General features: G+C 29.2%; 1 protein-coding gene across 2 annotated transcripts in view; it reads right to left on the bottom strand.

Annotated features, from left to right (window-relative positions):
* The window catches only part of LOC129958411 (tyrosine-protein phosphatase 99A-like), a 150,542-nt gene extending 136,729 nt beyond the window's left edge, over positions 1–13,813 (bottom strand). For both annotated transcript variants that reach the window (XM_056070893.1, XM_056070894.1), the window contains exon 1: positions 13,711–13,813. In XM_056070893.1, coding sequence (XP_055926868.1) covers positions 13,711–13,774 — 64 coding nt within the window. In that variant the 5' untranslated portion in view covers positions 13,775–13,813. The remainder of the gene's footprint in view (positions 1–13,710) is intronic.
* Positions 13,814–14,057: the final 244 nt, after the last annotated feature.

Genomic DNA, 14,057 nt, shown 5'->3' with positions numbered 1-14,057 from the left:
TCTCAAATAATAGTAAAGGAAATATGTAGAACCGATAGTGTAAACAAATTAAGATATTATGGTAAAATACTGTTTTTTACAACTAACCATCCGAGCGAAGATTTGCCAGTAAATAATGCTAATAATTTAAAGACATCAAAATTAGAAATCAGAAAATTAGAAACTTAAAGTAAATAATGACTCATAGCAATACTGAAAAAAGAAAGGAAAATATCTTTTTCTCCACCAGAGATTTAACTAAAGATTTAGTTGAATATATAATTTCACTTATTTCTTTTAAATTGAGTAGGATTCCCCAACCTATAGCTTAAAAAATGTAATGAATATCATTACAAGTTGCCACATATGTTTTGAATATTTCCGATTCCTCAGAAATACTCCACAAATACATTTTTAAAGCATTTATTTCCCCATAAAAGATTTAAAACATTTCTGAAAGGAAAATGGAGATTTGATAACAGCGATATTTTATTCAATCACAATTTGATGGACTTGCCGAGAAGGTTAAGTGAATTCATCAGCTGCTATGCCGCAGAATATTTGGATCTATGTGTTAACAAAGCAGAAAGAAAGAAAATAAAAAGACTACAGTTTACAGAAGATTTTAAAAAAGACAACAGTTAGGTTAATTATTTCCAGAAAAATCGATCCACCCCCGTCTAGTAAGCTTTTAAACACCGATAGAAATTTTTTTAAAGTTATAATATTTAGTTACATTAGGAAAATGTTGAAAAAATAAGAAATATATCGGCTATTAGGCATTCTTTTTAACATAATAATAACAAGAATTTTAACATAAAAATAACAAGAAATTATGATTTCTTGTAATTTTTGGTGGTAATTTCGGAGCAATGGTAAATTACCATTATTTTCACCACCAAAAATAACAAAAAAATCATGACTTCGTGATCTCTATTAAATGCGAAATTTCGCGTTGTTTATTTATATTTATTATTATGTTAAGTAGAATCCCTATTAGTAGATTGGTAATTTTCAATTGTATTCAGATCGTGAAGACAAAACTGAGCCGGAAATACCGTTCTGAAATTTCTGCAATGTCCTGATGACGAAACGACCATTTTGCCATCAAACCACCATTAAAGGCAAGAAGAGAATTTTAATTTATAGAGAAGAAGAGTGAAATATAATCAAAAATTATAAATAGCAAATATTCGTTCAAAAAAACATTTAATTAAAGAAATAATACCGGCAAGTTTTACCAAATGCAGAAATGAATGAAATTTATTAATTAACAGAAATGCATCGATTTCTACTTTATATTATTAGCCGAAAAAGTAAATTTTCTGGTACTTCCGGCTTCTGAATTCATGAATTATCACGTTATTAAGAAGGTCTATGCAGATCTTAAGATCGCTAAAGCGTTCAGAATTAGCAATAAATCTTTAAAACAATGCGAGACTTCTCTTTTTCAGATGCTTAGTTCACCGAGACATAAATATTACTTATTCAATAGAAGCATCTATTAAAACTAAGAAAATCGGTATACGTTAGGTTAATTTAACATCCATAAAATAAGCTCCCAGTCTTTATTTTATAACCGCAGGTTGTTTGGTCTTTCCGTTACGTGCAAGAGAATTTATAATCCCTTTTTGAGATAAGGAATGAGAGATGCTTCAGTGAACAAGGCTTGCCAAAGCCGGGGGCGTGTGTAGAGAGCCAAATGATGAAAAGGGAAGTGGGTGCAGTTAAATCTTGTTGAACTTTTAGGTTTGGACTCCGTTTTATGCAAATACAGGCCAATTTACAATGGACATCTACTCAAGAAGACAAGAATTTGTAAAACGAATACTTAAACAAATTAGTTTTAGTTAAAGCAACCATTTTTAGGAAAACATACCCCTTGAGAATCATGTTAATGGCTTCCATCGAAACTTTCAAGTGCTTTTATAACATAGGATCATACATAAGTAGTCTCTTAGAAGGTGATGCGTGGCTTAACATTTTGTTTTGAAACTGCAGTATGGGATTTAGACGAAAAGTTTAATGTAAACTTAGTCAAAAAGTAAGTATTTTAACCTGGCAGTGGGAATGTATGATCCAGCGATCTTAAGGAGAGCTCCACTAATTAAAAATTTGCAAGGTCTCACTTCCAGCTTAAATTAAAACAGTTAAAACATTTAGATCTAGTTTATTATTATTTTAATAATTTCCTCTTAGTATGCCTTTATTAGGTATCAAGTTGGACAACCTAGAAAAATGAGAAACTTTCGGTCCATATCCATATCTCAAATATGATTCAACAAGATCGAATACTGCATACAGAGCTATTGGAGCATTTATGAAGTCTATAAAAAATATTCATAAATGGTACTTAATGAGCCAATATAGACAATATAGCCTTTGTTGAAAAATCGCAAAAATCACTAAATTACAAGTTTTAAATAAAAGATTTGATTTCTTGCATCAATTCGAGGAAAGGCAAATTAATAGATTTTTCTTCAACCACAAATTTTATAAATACAAAGAAGTTATAAAAACGTTCTGAATTTCAGAATACACGATAATTGCTTCACCGTTTTAGAACTGTTCCTGTACCACAAAGATGCGTAGTATATATAACAACAAACTAATAATGAAAAGTATAATATATTTAAATTTTCGACTTAAAATTATTACAGTAATCCATCGACCGATGCCAATATACACATTTACAATACATATTATAATTTAAATCCATTTTCTAATAAATATACTATCTTCACTGCTTCATCTCTGTCAGATAGAAAAATGTTTAGAAATTTTGACTCCTTGGAAGTTTTTTATAGGGTAATCTTATAAACAAAATTATTAAAATTACATTATTCATGAATATTATTCGATACAAAAATTAAAAATTACATAAAATGTATAAACATTCAAAAATCATATGATTTCTTGGTAGAATCAAACCGGCACAATCTTAAAACAAATGGTACCATTAAATTAGACAAGAAATTGAAATCACAATGTGTTTAAAATGATTTTTAAGAGCCTTCAAATATTATATATGAAAGAGAGAGAGAGATGTTATATGCTTCGGACAATAAATAGCTATTTAAAAAAAGTTGGTATTCTGAGATGAAATGATACAGCAGAATGTTTACAAGTTAAGATTCTTTACATATAGGAGGATTTATGTAATAATAAAAAGAATTATGAAAAATCATAATTCAGACTTATTTGCAATAGAAAAGACAGAAAGATCTTGGAGAAATTTTCAGAAAATAAACCAGAAAGAATCTAAGAAAAAGGCCACAATTTCCTTAAAATATTTCAGGACTAGGGGGGGGGGGGATAATCATCCAAATTTGCAAATATACTACAAGAAACATATATTTTTCTTAAATATAAATTTTTGTTAAAATACATATTTAGAACCGTAAATTGATTCAGATTTATTTTTCCCTAAATGGAAACTTCAAATCTGTATTTTTCTTCTTCTAACAAGGAATGTTTTCATCTAAATATAAGCCTATATCTTAAAACACATTACAATTGATGTTAAGTTAAAGAAAACACATATCGTCACAAAACAATTCATCAGAAATATAATACGCACAATTTTATAAATAAGCACGACTTTGCATACATTTTAAGCCTTGCAATACTTTCAATAAACTGCTTTATCCTTTTATCGTGCAGTCAATAAAATCAGGGAGTAGGAGGTGGAAAGAATATACCTGATAACAAATCAGGGATGCAATGTAAACAAGAAGACTTTTATACAAATTGGTGAAGAGCTGGACAGCTGCAAAAACAGAACAAAGAATCTTAAGAATGGAAATGAAAAATGGAAATTAGTGTTCGAAGAAAGTAGAAGGAAAAGCGGAATTCAAGTCTAACTTGCGTAAAGGAAAAGTAACACTTGAGATCAAAGTAGTTTCAAAGTTAAAACAGTGCTTAAAATACAGCGAACAGGAAATTACTTTCGTTGCGTAAAAGGCGAAATAAATAACTAAAGAAATCTCGCGAGAGAGTTTTTACAAGGAACACTAAGTAGTAACAAGGACTAAGCAAGCTTATTCAGAATAAAGTTGAAGCTAGAAGATAAAACTTAAAACATTCACATTAACAGCAAAACAGAAGAAATGGAAAATTTTTGTTTGAGATAAGATTACATTGATTTAACTATTGAATATTGTTTGATGCAAATTTTTAACTTAACGCTCATTTTGAAATCGTTAATGGGCGATAAAAACTTTTTTGTTAATCGATTCTTGGGGAGTTCATTCAAGATTTCATACTAACAGAATAATATTATTACATTTTCAACAAATTGTTCTAAAAAATGGAAGATGTCTATAACCGTCATTTGCTTTTAATAGCTTGATTTTTCCGATACACAAAAGATGACTACAGACACTGGTAGATGTACAGACAACAATATTTTTTGCGAATAATTTAGTAAAAAGGGAAAAAATATATATTTTAACTTTATTAAATATTTTTAATTCAATTAGTTTTAAACATAAAGCTCATCACTTTCACAGTAATCTTCGAAGTTGCAATCCACTTCCCATGATTGTTTATAATGGCAAAAAAGAAACTATGCTCCAAAAAAACGAGAAAAGAAAAGAAAGATTTAAAAAAAAAAAAAAACCGCTATAAAAAATTTCCAGTAATGATTTCAAACACAATTTTTGATGCTTCTACCATCACACTCTAAAATTGATTGAAACAAATAGTATGAAATTTGTACGGATATACACGTCGTTAAATTCTACGAACAAAGTCGCACGGGCAGTTTCCAATTCTGAGAATAAACGAAGTAACTGACTACTTAATCTTAAATATTCCATCATTCATTCTTGGAAGACAATTGGAAGAGTTTAGAAAGAAATGGATTTAGAATTGATATACATTTTAATCCTTTATTTATAATACTAAGAATATAGAACGGTCATCCCATTTTCATATGCATTCACTGCTGTAGTCGGCATTTACGTCAACGTGTAAAGAAAAGATCTCGGAATTTCTTAGTTTTCACCTCAAGAACGCTCAGAAATCTTTATTGCACACTTAAAATACTTCTTTTTTTTTAATGCAGGCATTTTTAACTAGACTTCAATGCCCACAGGAAAACACGTTTTTGTGATAATTGCAAACAAATACTAATAGTTACAATAAAAGTATAAAAGGATGCAATTGCTGTTTCTCCGTTCATTCGCTCTTTGATTCAAAACTCCAGTTCTCAATGATACATAATAGAAAAATTGCACTATCATTAATTTCATTCAATGTCAAGAGACAAATCACTCATCAGATGGAAAGGCGGGAAAAAGGGAAACTGCCATTTTTTCGTGAGGCAATTACACGAAAAAATGACTCATACTTATAACTGCTAAAAAGTAACATCGCATTTTTCAGAAAGCTGGAAAAAGTATGAAAATAAAACAGCTCTTCAAAGTAATTTGAAACAAAGATGCTTACATATCTACTGTAACATAAAATGGAGATAATAAATAAATACCGAATATATATATAACTAACACTGAAAGGACTACATAAAAAGTCAAAAATCAAAAAAGCATGAAAATAAAAAATGTTGATAATTGAAGAAACTAACTCTCCAGCGGTTTAAACATTAGCGCGCGATGCAAGAGGGGTAATCATAATTTTTTATTACAATTGTATTGCATATAAATAATAATTTATTTCGTTTCAAAATATTCAGACCTATTTGCAAACGTTACTTCTAAATAGCAATTTAAAAAAGTGCGCGATTCGAAAGTTAATGTCTTTAAAAGTTTTAAAAATTGGATAACAATTCAATAATTTGAATCAATCAAACCTTATTAATTATTTGAACATATCAAAAATTGAATTAGAAAGTCAGTTTATAAAAATTCTGCGAGAAACACCAACAATGGTTAGCTATCAAATCTAAGATAAAAATTGATTTACAGTAAAATTAGTAAATTTATTTAAAGGCAAAATAATACTAAAAGATATATTATATAAAAAAATAAAAAATGGTCAGCTTAAAGATTAATTCAAAAAAGCATTTTTAAATCGACATCCAAGTTGATAATTGATTCAAAAAGTAATATTACAGTTGTATTTAGAAACACATAAATGAAGTATTTTACAAAAGCAGCCTTATTCTAAATTAATGGATTTTATAATCTGAGCAATCTAAAATCAAATCTTTTCAACAAAAAAAATTTAATACTGAATTCTAAAGATTATTTGAGAAAAGAATCTACGTATGACTAATAAAAAGATTATATTTAACTGCTTGAGAAATTCTATTGATATGTCGCTTAGGCATTGAATTGTATTTTTAAACTTACTTAGAATCAAATCCTTCATTGATTAGGGGAAAAAATCACACGGAATTTACTACGCGTTGTCGTTTAAACTGTCAATTAAAACTTTTGTATTCAGAGAAATAATTAGACGTTTAATTAGTTAATAAATAACAAGGGCTTATTGCATCGAGAAATAAAAATATATAACTGTACAAGCTGATTTCTTCCAAAAAAATTAATCCACGCTTCTTTCAACTTTAAAAACTTGTTTTCCCCTTTTCCCTTAATTATCAAAATCAAGAAACATCAAAATGATGGACCGTCTAGAATGGTGCCTGAAAGGAGACATCGATAAACCGTCTAGAACTGCGCTTGAAAAGAGAGATCAAAGTGCTAAAGTTTAAATCTAAATAGATTTGCAAAACAGAACTTGTCGCCTAATTAGATAAAGAAAACTGAACTGTCAAGAGGATTAATGAAAAAAACTAATTCGCAGTCATGACCGAAAAAGACTGCCTTCATGACTAAGAAGAAGCGCACAGAAATGAGAATTTCCAAGAAGCATAATATAAAGAAAATATTTCGAATGATGCACAATTTGTGATATTCGACAGAGCAAGAGATGAACACTGAAAACTTCTTTCATTTTTCTGAACATTTTAAAACATAAAACTTACTATTTCATAAAATATCTTACTATTTCGTGAAAGAATGGAAGGAGCCCGTTGATTTACGTTAATTATTTAATTTTTTGATTAGATGCCATCCAATATGGAACATTCATTATTTCAGCCCATTTACACTTAGTCACAAAAGCAAATATGAACAGAAATAGTATCGTTATCTTTTGAAGAAAAACTAAACTCATTATAGCTGAAGAGAAAATTATTCATTTCATTAACAGTATATTTTACTTCATTTCACGATGAATAAAAATATTACAAAAATATAGAAGTTTAATTTTAAATGAGTTTAACTAAAAATACAATCTACAGCACAAAAATAGAATGTAAACAGAAAAAAAAAGAAGAAAAGATGGCAATTAAAAAAATTTACAAAATATTAAAAATCTGTAATTTTGGGGGTATTCCCTGACCTTAATTATAGCATCAGATTCATTAAAGTTAAATTACAGAAGATAGTATTTTCTGTCACACCTTTAGAACCAGTTAATTCAAATAAGTTTTAGTTTTGATGTTAAATTTACTAATTTGCTGATCCAAATAGTTTTACATATGGTTAAAGAAAGGTAATTTCTGGTAGCTGAGATATGGATTTGAGTCTATCCATGCGTTATTGAGCAGCCATTCCTTCAAAATTCGACAAATGTCTTTAGGATTATTATTTTTGTTGGAGAATGTATGAACCTTCAAATTCTAATGTGGAAGGACATTAATTTTCAAAATATCTAAATACGCCATATCTATTCATTATTTCCACGATTATAACTCTACTGCCTTCCTCAGAAGCTGCAATGCAACCCCAAACTAAAATCGAACGATCTCTACTTTCATATCCATTGATTCGAGCTCGTGCCTTAGCTTGCGTTTTTTTACAAAGGGGACTTAGCTTGCTTTTTTTTTTTTTTTTTTTTTCCCCTTGTAAAAAGGCCTTAGCTTGCTTTTTTGGATGCTTTGCAAGCCTTTTTTTTTTTTTTTTTTGCAAAGATTTTTTTAGATTAGTTTCTCTTATGAATGGTTTTTTAATATTTCTGATCATCATATCCTGCCATTCATACTATACGATGAAAACTGCCGAGATTGAATGACTCCCGAAATTTGTTTTCTACATCAGACGCTAATTTTGGAGTGCTAATTTCTGGATTTTATTTTATTTTTCATAAAATATTCTTCCTCGATTCATCAATATGAACAGTCACCCAATTTTTAATTTTTTTTTTTTTTCGAGAACCCCTTCAGTTAAAAGTTTTTCTATGATTTTTTTCCCCCTATTACAGGACTTTCCTGGCTATTTTAGTGACTTTCTCTTCAGATTCATTGTTCTCTTTATGAACTTCTATATTTTAATCCATTAGATCCTGCGATAATTCATAATGGTGCCATTGTGAATCAACGAAAATCTAAACGTTCAAATCACGGAAATTAGCAAAAAATTTCTTAAAAATACAAGAAAACACAAAAATTGTGTTTAAGCTTTTAAGAAACTCATGAAATTTATGTACGCAATGTGAGAATTCAGAATAAGTTTGTGATGTAAATTTTGCTGGGGGGAATAAAAATAAATTAATTTTTTGAATACATAAAGGCTGCGTTACTAACTATTAATTTATAATTCTGTTATTTAAAACAACAAATATTCTCCAGAACAATTTTGTATTTTATTTATTTAAAAAAATAGAATTTATATCTTGAGATATACGACACAAATTTATTTTTGTTACCGAATGTAAAGTATACATATAATACTTAAACACAGTTATTTAGATGCTTTAAATTGCTATTTTGTTTCTTAGTCACTGATTTAAATATTTTTAAAAAACCGTAATGCGATGCATGAGACAGAACACGTCATTGTAATGAAGTGGGTAACGCGCAAATTGAACTTGCGTTAGACAATTTAACTTGTTATTTTATGGAGTAACGGTCTAACTCTGTTAAAGAGTGAAATAACAAGCATGAAGTAAAATGAATTCATTTCGTACGCTGAGCTAAATTTCATAATTAAATTAATTTAAATTCTTACGTTAAAATACTATGTTGACTCGAAAACATAGTTCTTCAAAAAATGAATGTGAAGAAATATGAAACTTAATGGAAGGAAGATTTGAATTAGTTTCTTTTTGGTTTTAAACTTACTTTATTAAACAAGAAGCGGAAGATTGCTTAACCATGAAAAGAAATGTGTTTTTAATTAACAGTCTTCTAATAATTAGATAATTTACAGAATAACTTTATTTAAAAGAATAAGATTATTTGTATTAACGATTCTAATTAGTGAATAATAAATTTTATAGAAGTCTATTCATACAATAAAGTATTTTGAATAATAAACTTATCACACATATTTAACTGATCTAATCTGTTATTTTATGAAATACATAGACATTCTGCGATAGATAGAAAATAAAAATCATTTTAGAACTTTTTTTCTTTAAGGAATCGCCGGATTAGGACATACTATCGGCACCTCCTTCAAAGATCTAAGGTAAAATGACAAATGAAAAGACGTTTAATTGAAATTTTAATAAACAATTTTGATTATTACAAATTTAATACTATTAATGCAAATTCATTTAAAAGAACTAATTTTAAGATTTTTAAAATACTGGCGTATTACTGCACAAGTACTGAAAACAATTAAATTCAAAAATTAAGAATTTGCTATAAAATTATTATTAAAAAGTAATAAAAATCATACCATTACGTATTTTAAATACCAACTGTACAATTATTATTTTATATAAAATATATGTACGCAGATAGGTGTCTAAAAAGCATTTAATCCTCGCAGATATGATAATCTATGATCCTTCAACACAACATTATGAATCGAATATTGCGAAATGCATCTTTTTTTTTTTTCTCTGGACAATCAAAATAAGTTCGAAGTTTTTAGAGTCCATAGAGTCTTTAAAGCAATGTGGAATAACTTCACATTCTTCTTCGTTATTTCATGAATTAGCACTTCATAATTTGTTTTCTATTAACTGATTAATTGCGAACAATTTTGAAGTCATAATACTCATCGAAAGTGACCTCTACTTTCGGAGATTCGAATTTTCAACACCGAAAACGTTGTATAATCGAAGCTTAGCGCCTTATAAGTGTAGAATTTTTTCGTTACAATGGTTCATATCGTCAGTAAATAACGGATTAATGACGCGGCTGGATTGAAAAAACTTAGAATTTATTTAGTCTGTAGAAACAAAAACATTCGACAAACTTAATTCCATTCATAAAGCAATACTCTCAAAAAATTAACTATGATTTTTTTTTTATTTAAACTCCTACTTACAAGAACATAAATTATATAAAATAAATGTATAATTAGTACTCAAGATATGCGATAAAGATATGAATTTAATTTTTATTTGTTGTTTTCAATACTATATAATAGTATACAAGTGCCAATTTTAAAAAAATCTTTAAATTTCTTTTATTTTCTAATGAATTTGTATTAATAACATAGAAATTGCATGGATTAAATTTATTTATTAAAATTTCAAATTTGCATCCTTTAACCCTTTGCATTTGGATGGTGCCTCTCACTCACCATTCAAGACGGCGCACCATTTTGATGTTTTATTTATCTTTTTAATTCTTATTTTTAAAAAGTACTTAAAGAATGGTAAGAAGATGTAGATTAATTTTTCGGTAAAATTCAACTTAAATGTATAAATATTTTTTCTTTTCCATAGCAATAAACAAGTCCTTATGCTATCTGAATAATTTTGCATCGAATTACTTTTCCGAGTGCAAAAGGTTAATATATGCGACGTTTTACATCAAACGAAACACATTTTATTCGTAAAGTCAGATATTAGGAAATTAAAAACTAACAGTGTACTGCACTTGATCATCCGCTATAACATAAGCTTTTATATACTCTTTTTTTTTTTCCTTGTTTGTTTATTTCTTTTCATTTTCACCAAGCCAATTACGTAAATCAGCCTTCGATATTCGCTGGAGAAATATGTTGACGCCGTGGAGCTGGACAATAGCGCCACTATGATGCGTTAATCAGCTGAAGTGGCCATCTCTCCCTTCGTCCGTTCATTCTCCTCCCCCTTCTTCCTCCCCACGACCATGATGACTGAGGAAGGCTGGGGATTCCAAAAAATTTATTGGCTTTTGGTCATGTGATATTGTTTGGAAAAATAATGCAAAAGCGTATGAAGGTTTAATCTCTGTAGATGCTTTTATGGAAGAATAAGCATTGTTTTTGCTTTTCCAGAGAGCATTCCTATGAGTTTCAGTAACTTTTTTTTTCCGATTGAAAATTTATCGATTTAAAAACAAATGTGCATACAATAATGCAAATGGTAATCTATTAAAGTATCAAACATTCAAAAATTCACACAAAAGGCAAAATATGAGTTTAATAAAACTGCTAAACTTAAGCGAAAAATCTTAAATTTATTGCCCCAAAACTGATTTATTCAGGAAGAAAGGAATCGAATCAATTCGCTTATTGAGACTTTTCTATATTTTAACTAAAAAGATAATTATTTAATAACCACTGTGCATATATTTCCGTCAGAAAATTATACCGTCTAAGAAGGATCGATCAACATGGGTTTAAACCCTTCAGACTCAAGAAACAGCATTTGCAAAAACAGAAAAATGTTTTTCAGTTTAAAATTATACAGATTTCATTTGCAAACTAACTCGCTTCTTTAAAATGGAAATTAACATGCATAACATGAAAAAAATTTAAATCAATTTCATTAACATTACCGCTTTAAATTAAATCTCGTTATTATTTCTGTAATTATTTTTTTCCCCGAAGAGGTTTATTTTCTTTTTTTAATTAAGGATCCTGGCTCCTAATTGGGGCGCGAAAACATTTATAGCAAGTAATTTTAACAAACGACAATAATTAATAAACCAATTGATTTTACTAAAATTTGTCACAAATATATATTTTACTTTTATTTATGAATAGCCAACTAATGTTTCATAGGCCTATTTTATTTTCACTTGTGAGAGTGAAGAAAAAAAAATGTTCCTTCATAAGTTGGTCCACGGAAGTTTTTTTTCCAAGTCGAAAAAATTCATAACAAGCGTATAAAATAGCATAATATTAATATACAACAACAACTCAGAAGCTATATAAATGATCAGAAACGATTTTTTATATAGATTTTCCAAATATACATATAGAATTTATTTTCTAATTATTCTATTAATACCCTATAAGCACAAGTATATTGTACAATATTGTATAATATTAAAACACATTCACAATATCGTATAATATTGTTAAATAATGAAAAATATAATATAATATCGCACAATATTGTACAATATTGTTTCACAGGCAATAAGAGTTTCATAAGAGTTTCTATGCCCGCTTAAAGTCGTGAAAAAGTTTTTTCTTGGATAAAGTCGCGGATTTTTTTTAAGTAGGAAATTGCTCGGAACTGGAAGAAAACTTAAGAAACCCTATTTCATACCAGTGAAACAACAGTTAAATAATAAATATATTTAAGTAACACTTTAACAAAAGTGCATAAACAATGACACTAATACAATCTCAATTTTTCAAAACAATATTTATCTAACACCATTACAATTACAAACTTATTCAAAGAAAGTAATTAAAGAGAAAAAAAAAGTAATTCGCACAGGTTCAGAAGAAAAAGAACTATAGAATAAAAGACTTTTTTTGTCTTTCAAGTCTTGCTCTTAAAACTGACTTTTCAGTGCGAAAGTTCTTTGAGTAAAGGTATAGATAATCAGCAAACAAAATATATTTAACATATCTTATTTTTTGAAGTTAAATGTATAAATCTGCTCTACTATGAAACTTTAAACATTAGACCAGAACTTAACTAATAAAATAAAGGATTTTTGTTAACAATACTATTAATAATATAACAATAACAAAGATTATTTTACAAACCGCATGACATTTCTCGCTTATAAAATATCCACTTTTTTAAAAATGTTGCATCTTCATGACAACAGCAATTTTATGGGATTTAGATCTTTAGAAGATCCTTTCTAAATAGTGTAATAAACATAATACAACTTAGCAAAATAATCAAGCACCATTTTCATTTAAAACTTTTTCTTGATCTACCATTTAGCTTTGATGTCACTAAAAAGACACTAACCACAGATGATGAATAAAACCGATTCAAATTAACTAAATCACGAAAAAAATTTTATAAATTCTCATTTACGAACAACAATAAAAAGATTATCATTTCTCAAATCAATTTCTCTTATCAATGATATAAAAACTTGCATGAAAGAGACAACACAACACATATCAGCTAAGATGATGGTCCCACCCAAATTATAGGGATTCCCCATGAGGATAAAAAACATAAAAATTGATCCAGAAATATTTCTTGGACGTTTGGGGCTCAGCGGATCAACATAAACTGCATTCAGAATAATTAGATACAAGTTAATTGTTGAACAAGAGAAAGGGGCACGTGCCCCCACCGCTTAAGTCCCTTCAAGCGCGGAAGCAAATCCGATAAATTTCCGAGCGGCAGGAAAAAGGAAAACAAACTTGCCCCTGCTCCTCAACATGCAATTCGATTCCCTCCTCAGATAAAAATTTTCATATCCCCCACGCTGTCAATAATTTCACAAATGAGGGAATCCCAGAGGCGAGAAGTAAGGGCCAGTTTTGTTTGGTCAAACAAAGAGTGGATTGTGATTCTTGGAAGCATCGGTGATCGATCGCGCGCGAAAGATGCACCTCCGTATTGATCGCAAGGGATCGATCCCCTCCCCCATCTTGGAAAAAGCAGTAGACTTACCGCTAAAGTAGTCGGCCCGCACGGCCACGCCGAGCAGAAGAGCTAGCGACACGAGCCACCGCATCCCTCCTCCGCCACCGACGCACTGAGGAGCCGCACGTTCGTGCCGCAGGGAGCGCCACTGGCGACATGAGCGCCTCTTTTTGAGAACCACTCATGAGCGCTTTCAAGTCCTTTGTTCTCTCGGAACGTTTGAAGAAACAGCGTTTCTCAAATCAACTGAAATTAAGATTGGTAAACATTAGAAAACCCGTTTTAGTTAAATAACAGATATAAAAAAAAGACGCCGAATGAGCAAAAATTAAAAACCCATTATTAAGTAAGTATAAACCCGTATGCCAAGATTG

Source organism: Argiope bruennichi, chromosome X1 (genome assembly GCF_947563725.1).
Source record: "Argiope bruennichi chromosome X1, qqArgBrue1.1, whole genome shotgun sequence".
Taxonomy (NCBI): Eukaryota; Metazoa; Arthropoda; class Arachnida; order Araneae; family Araneidae; genus Argiope; species Argiope bruennichi.
Note: the sequence above shows the minus strand (reverse complement) of the source record. Positions and strands in the feature narration are given on the sequence as shown.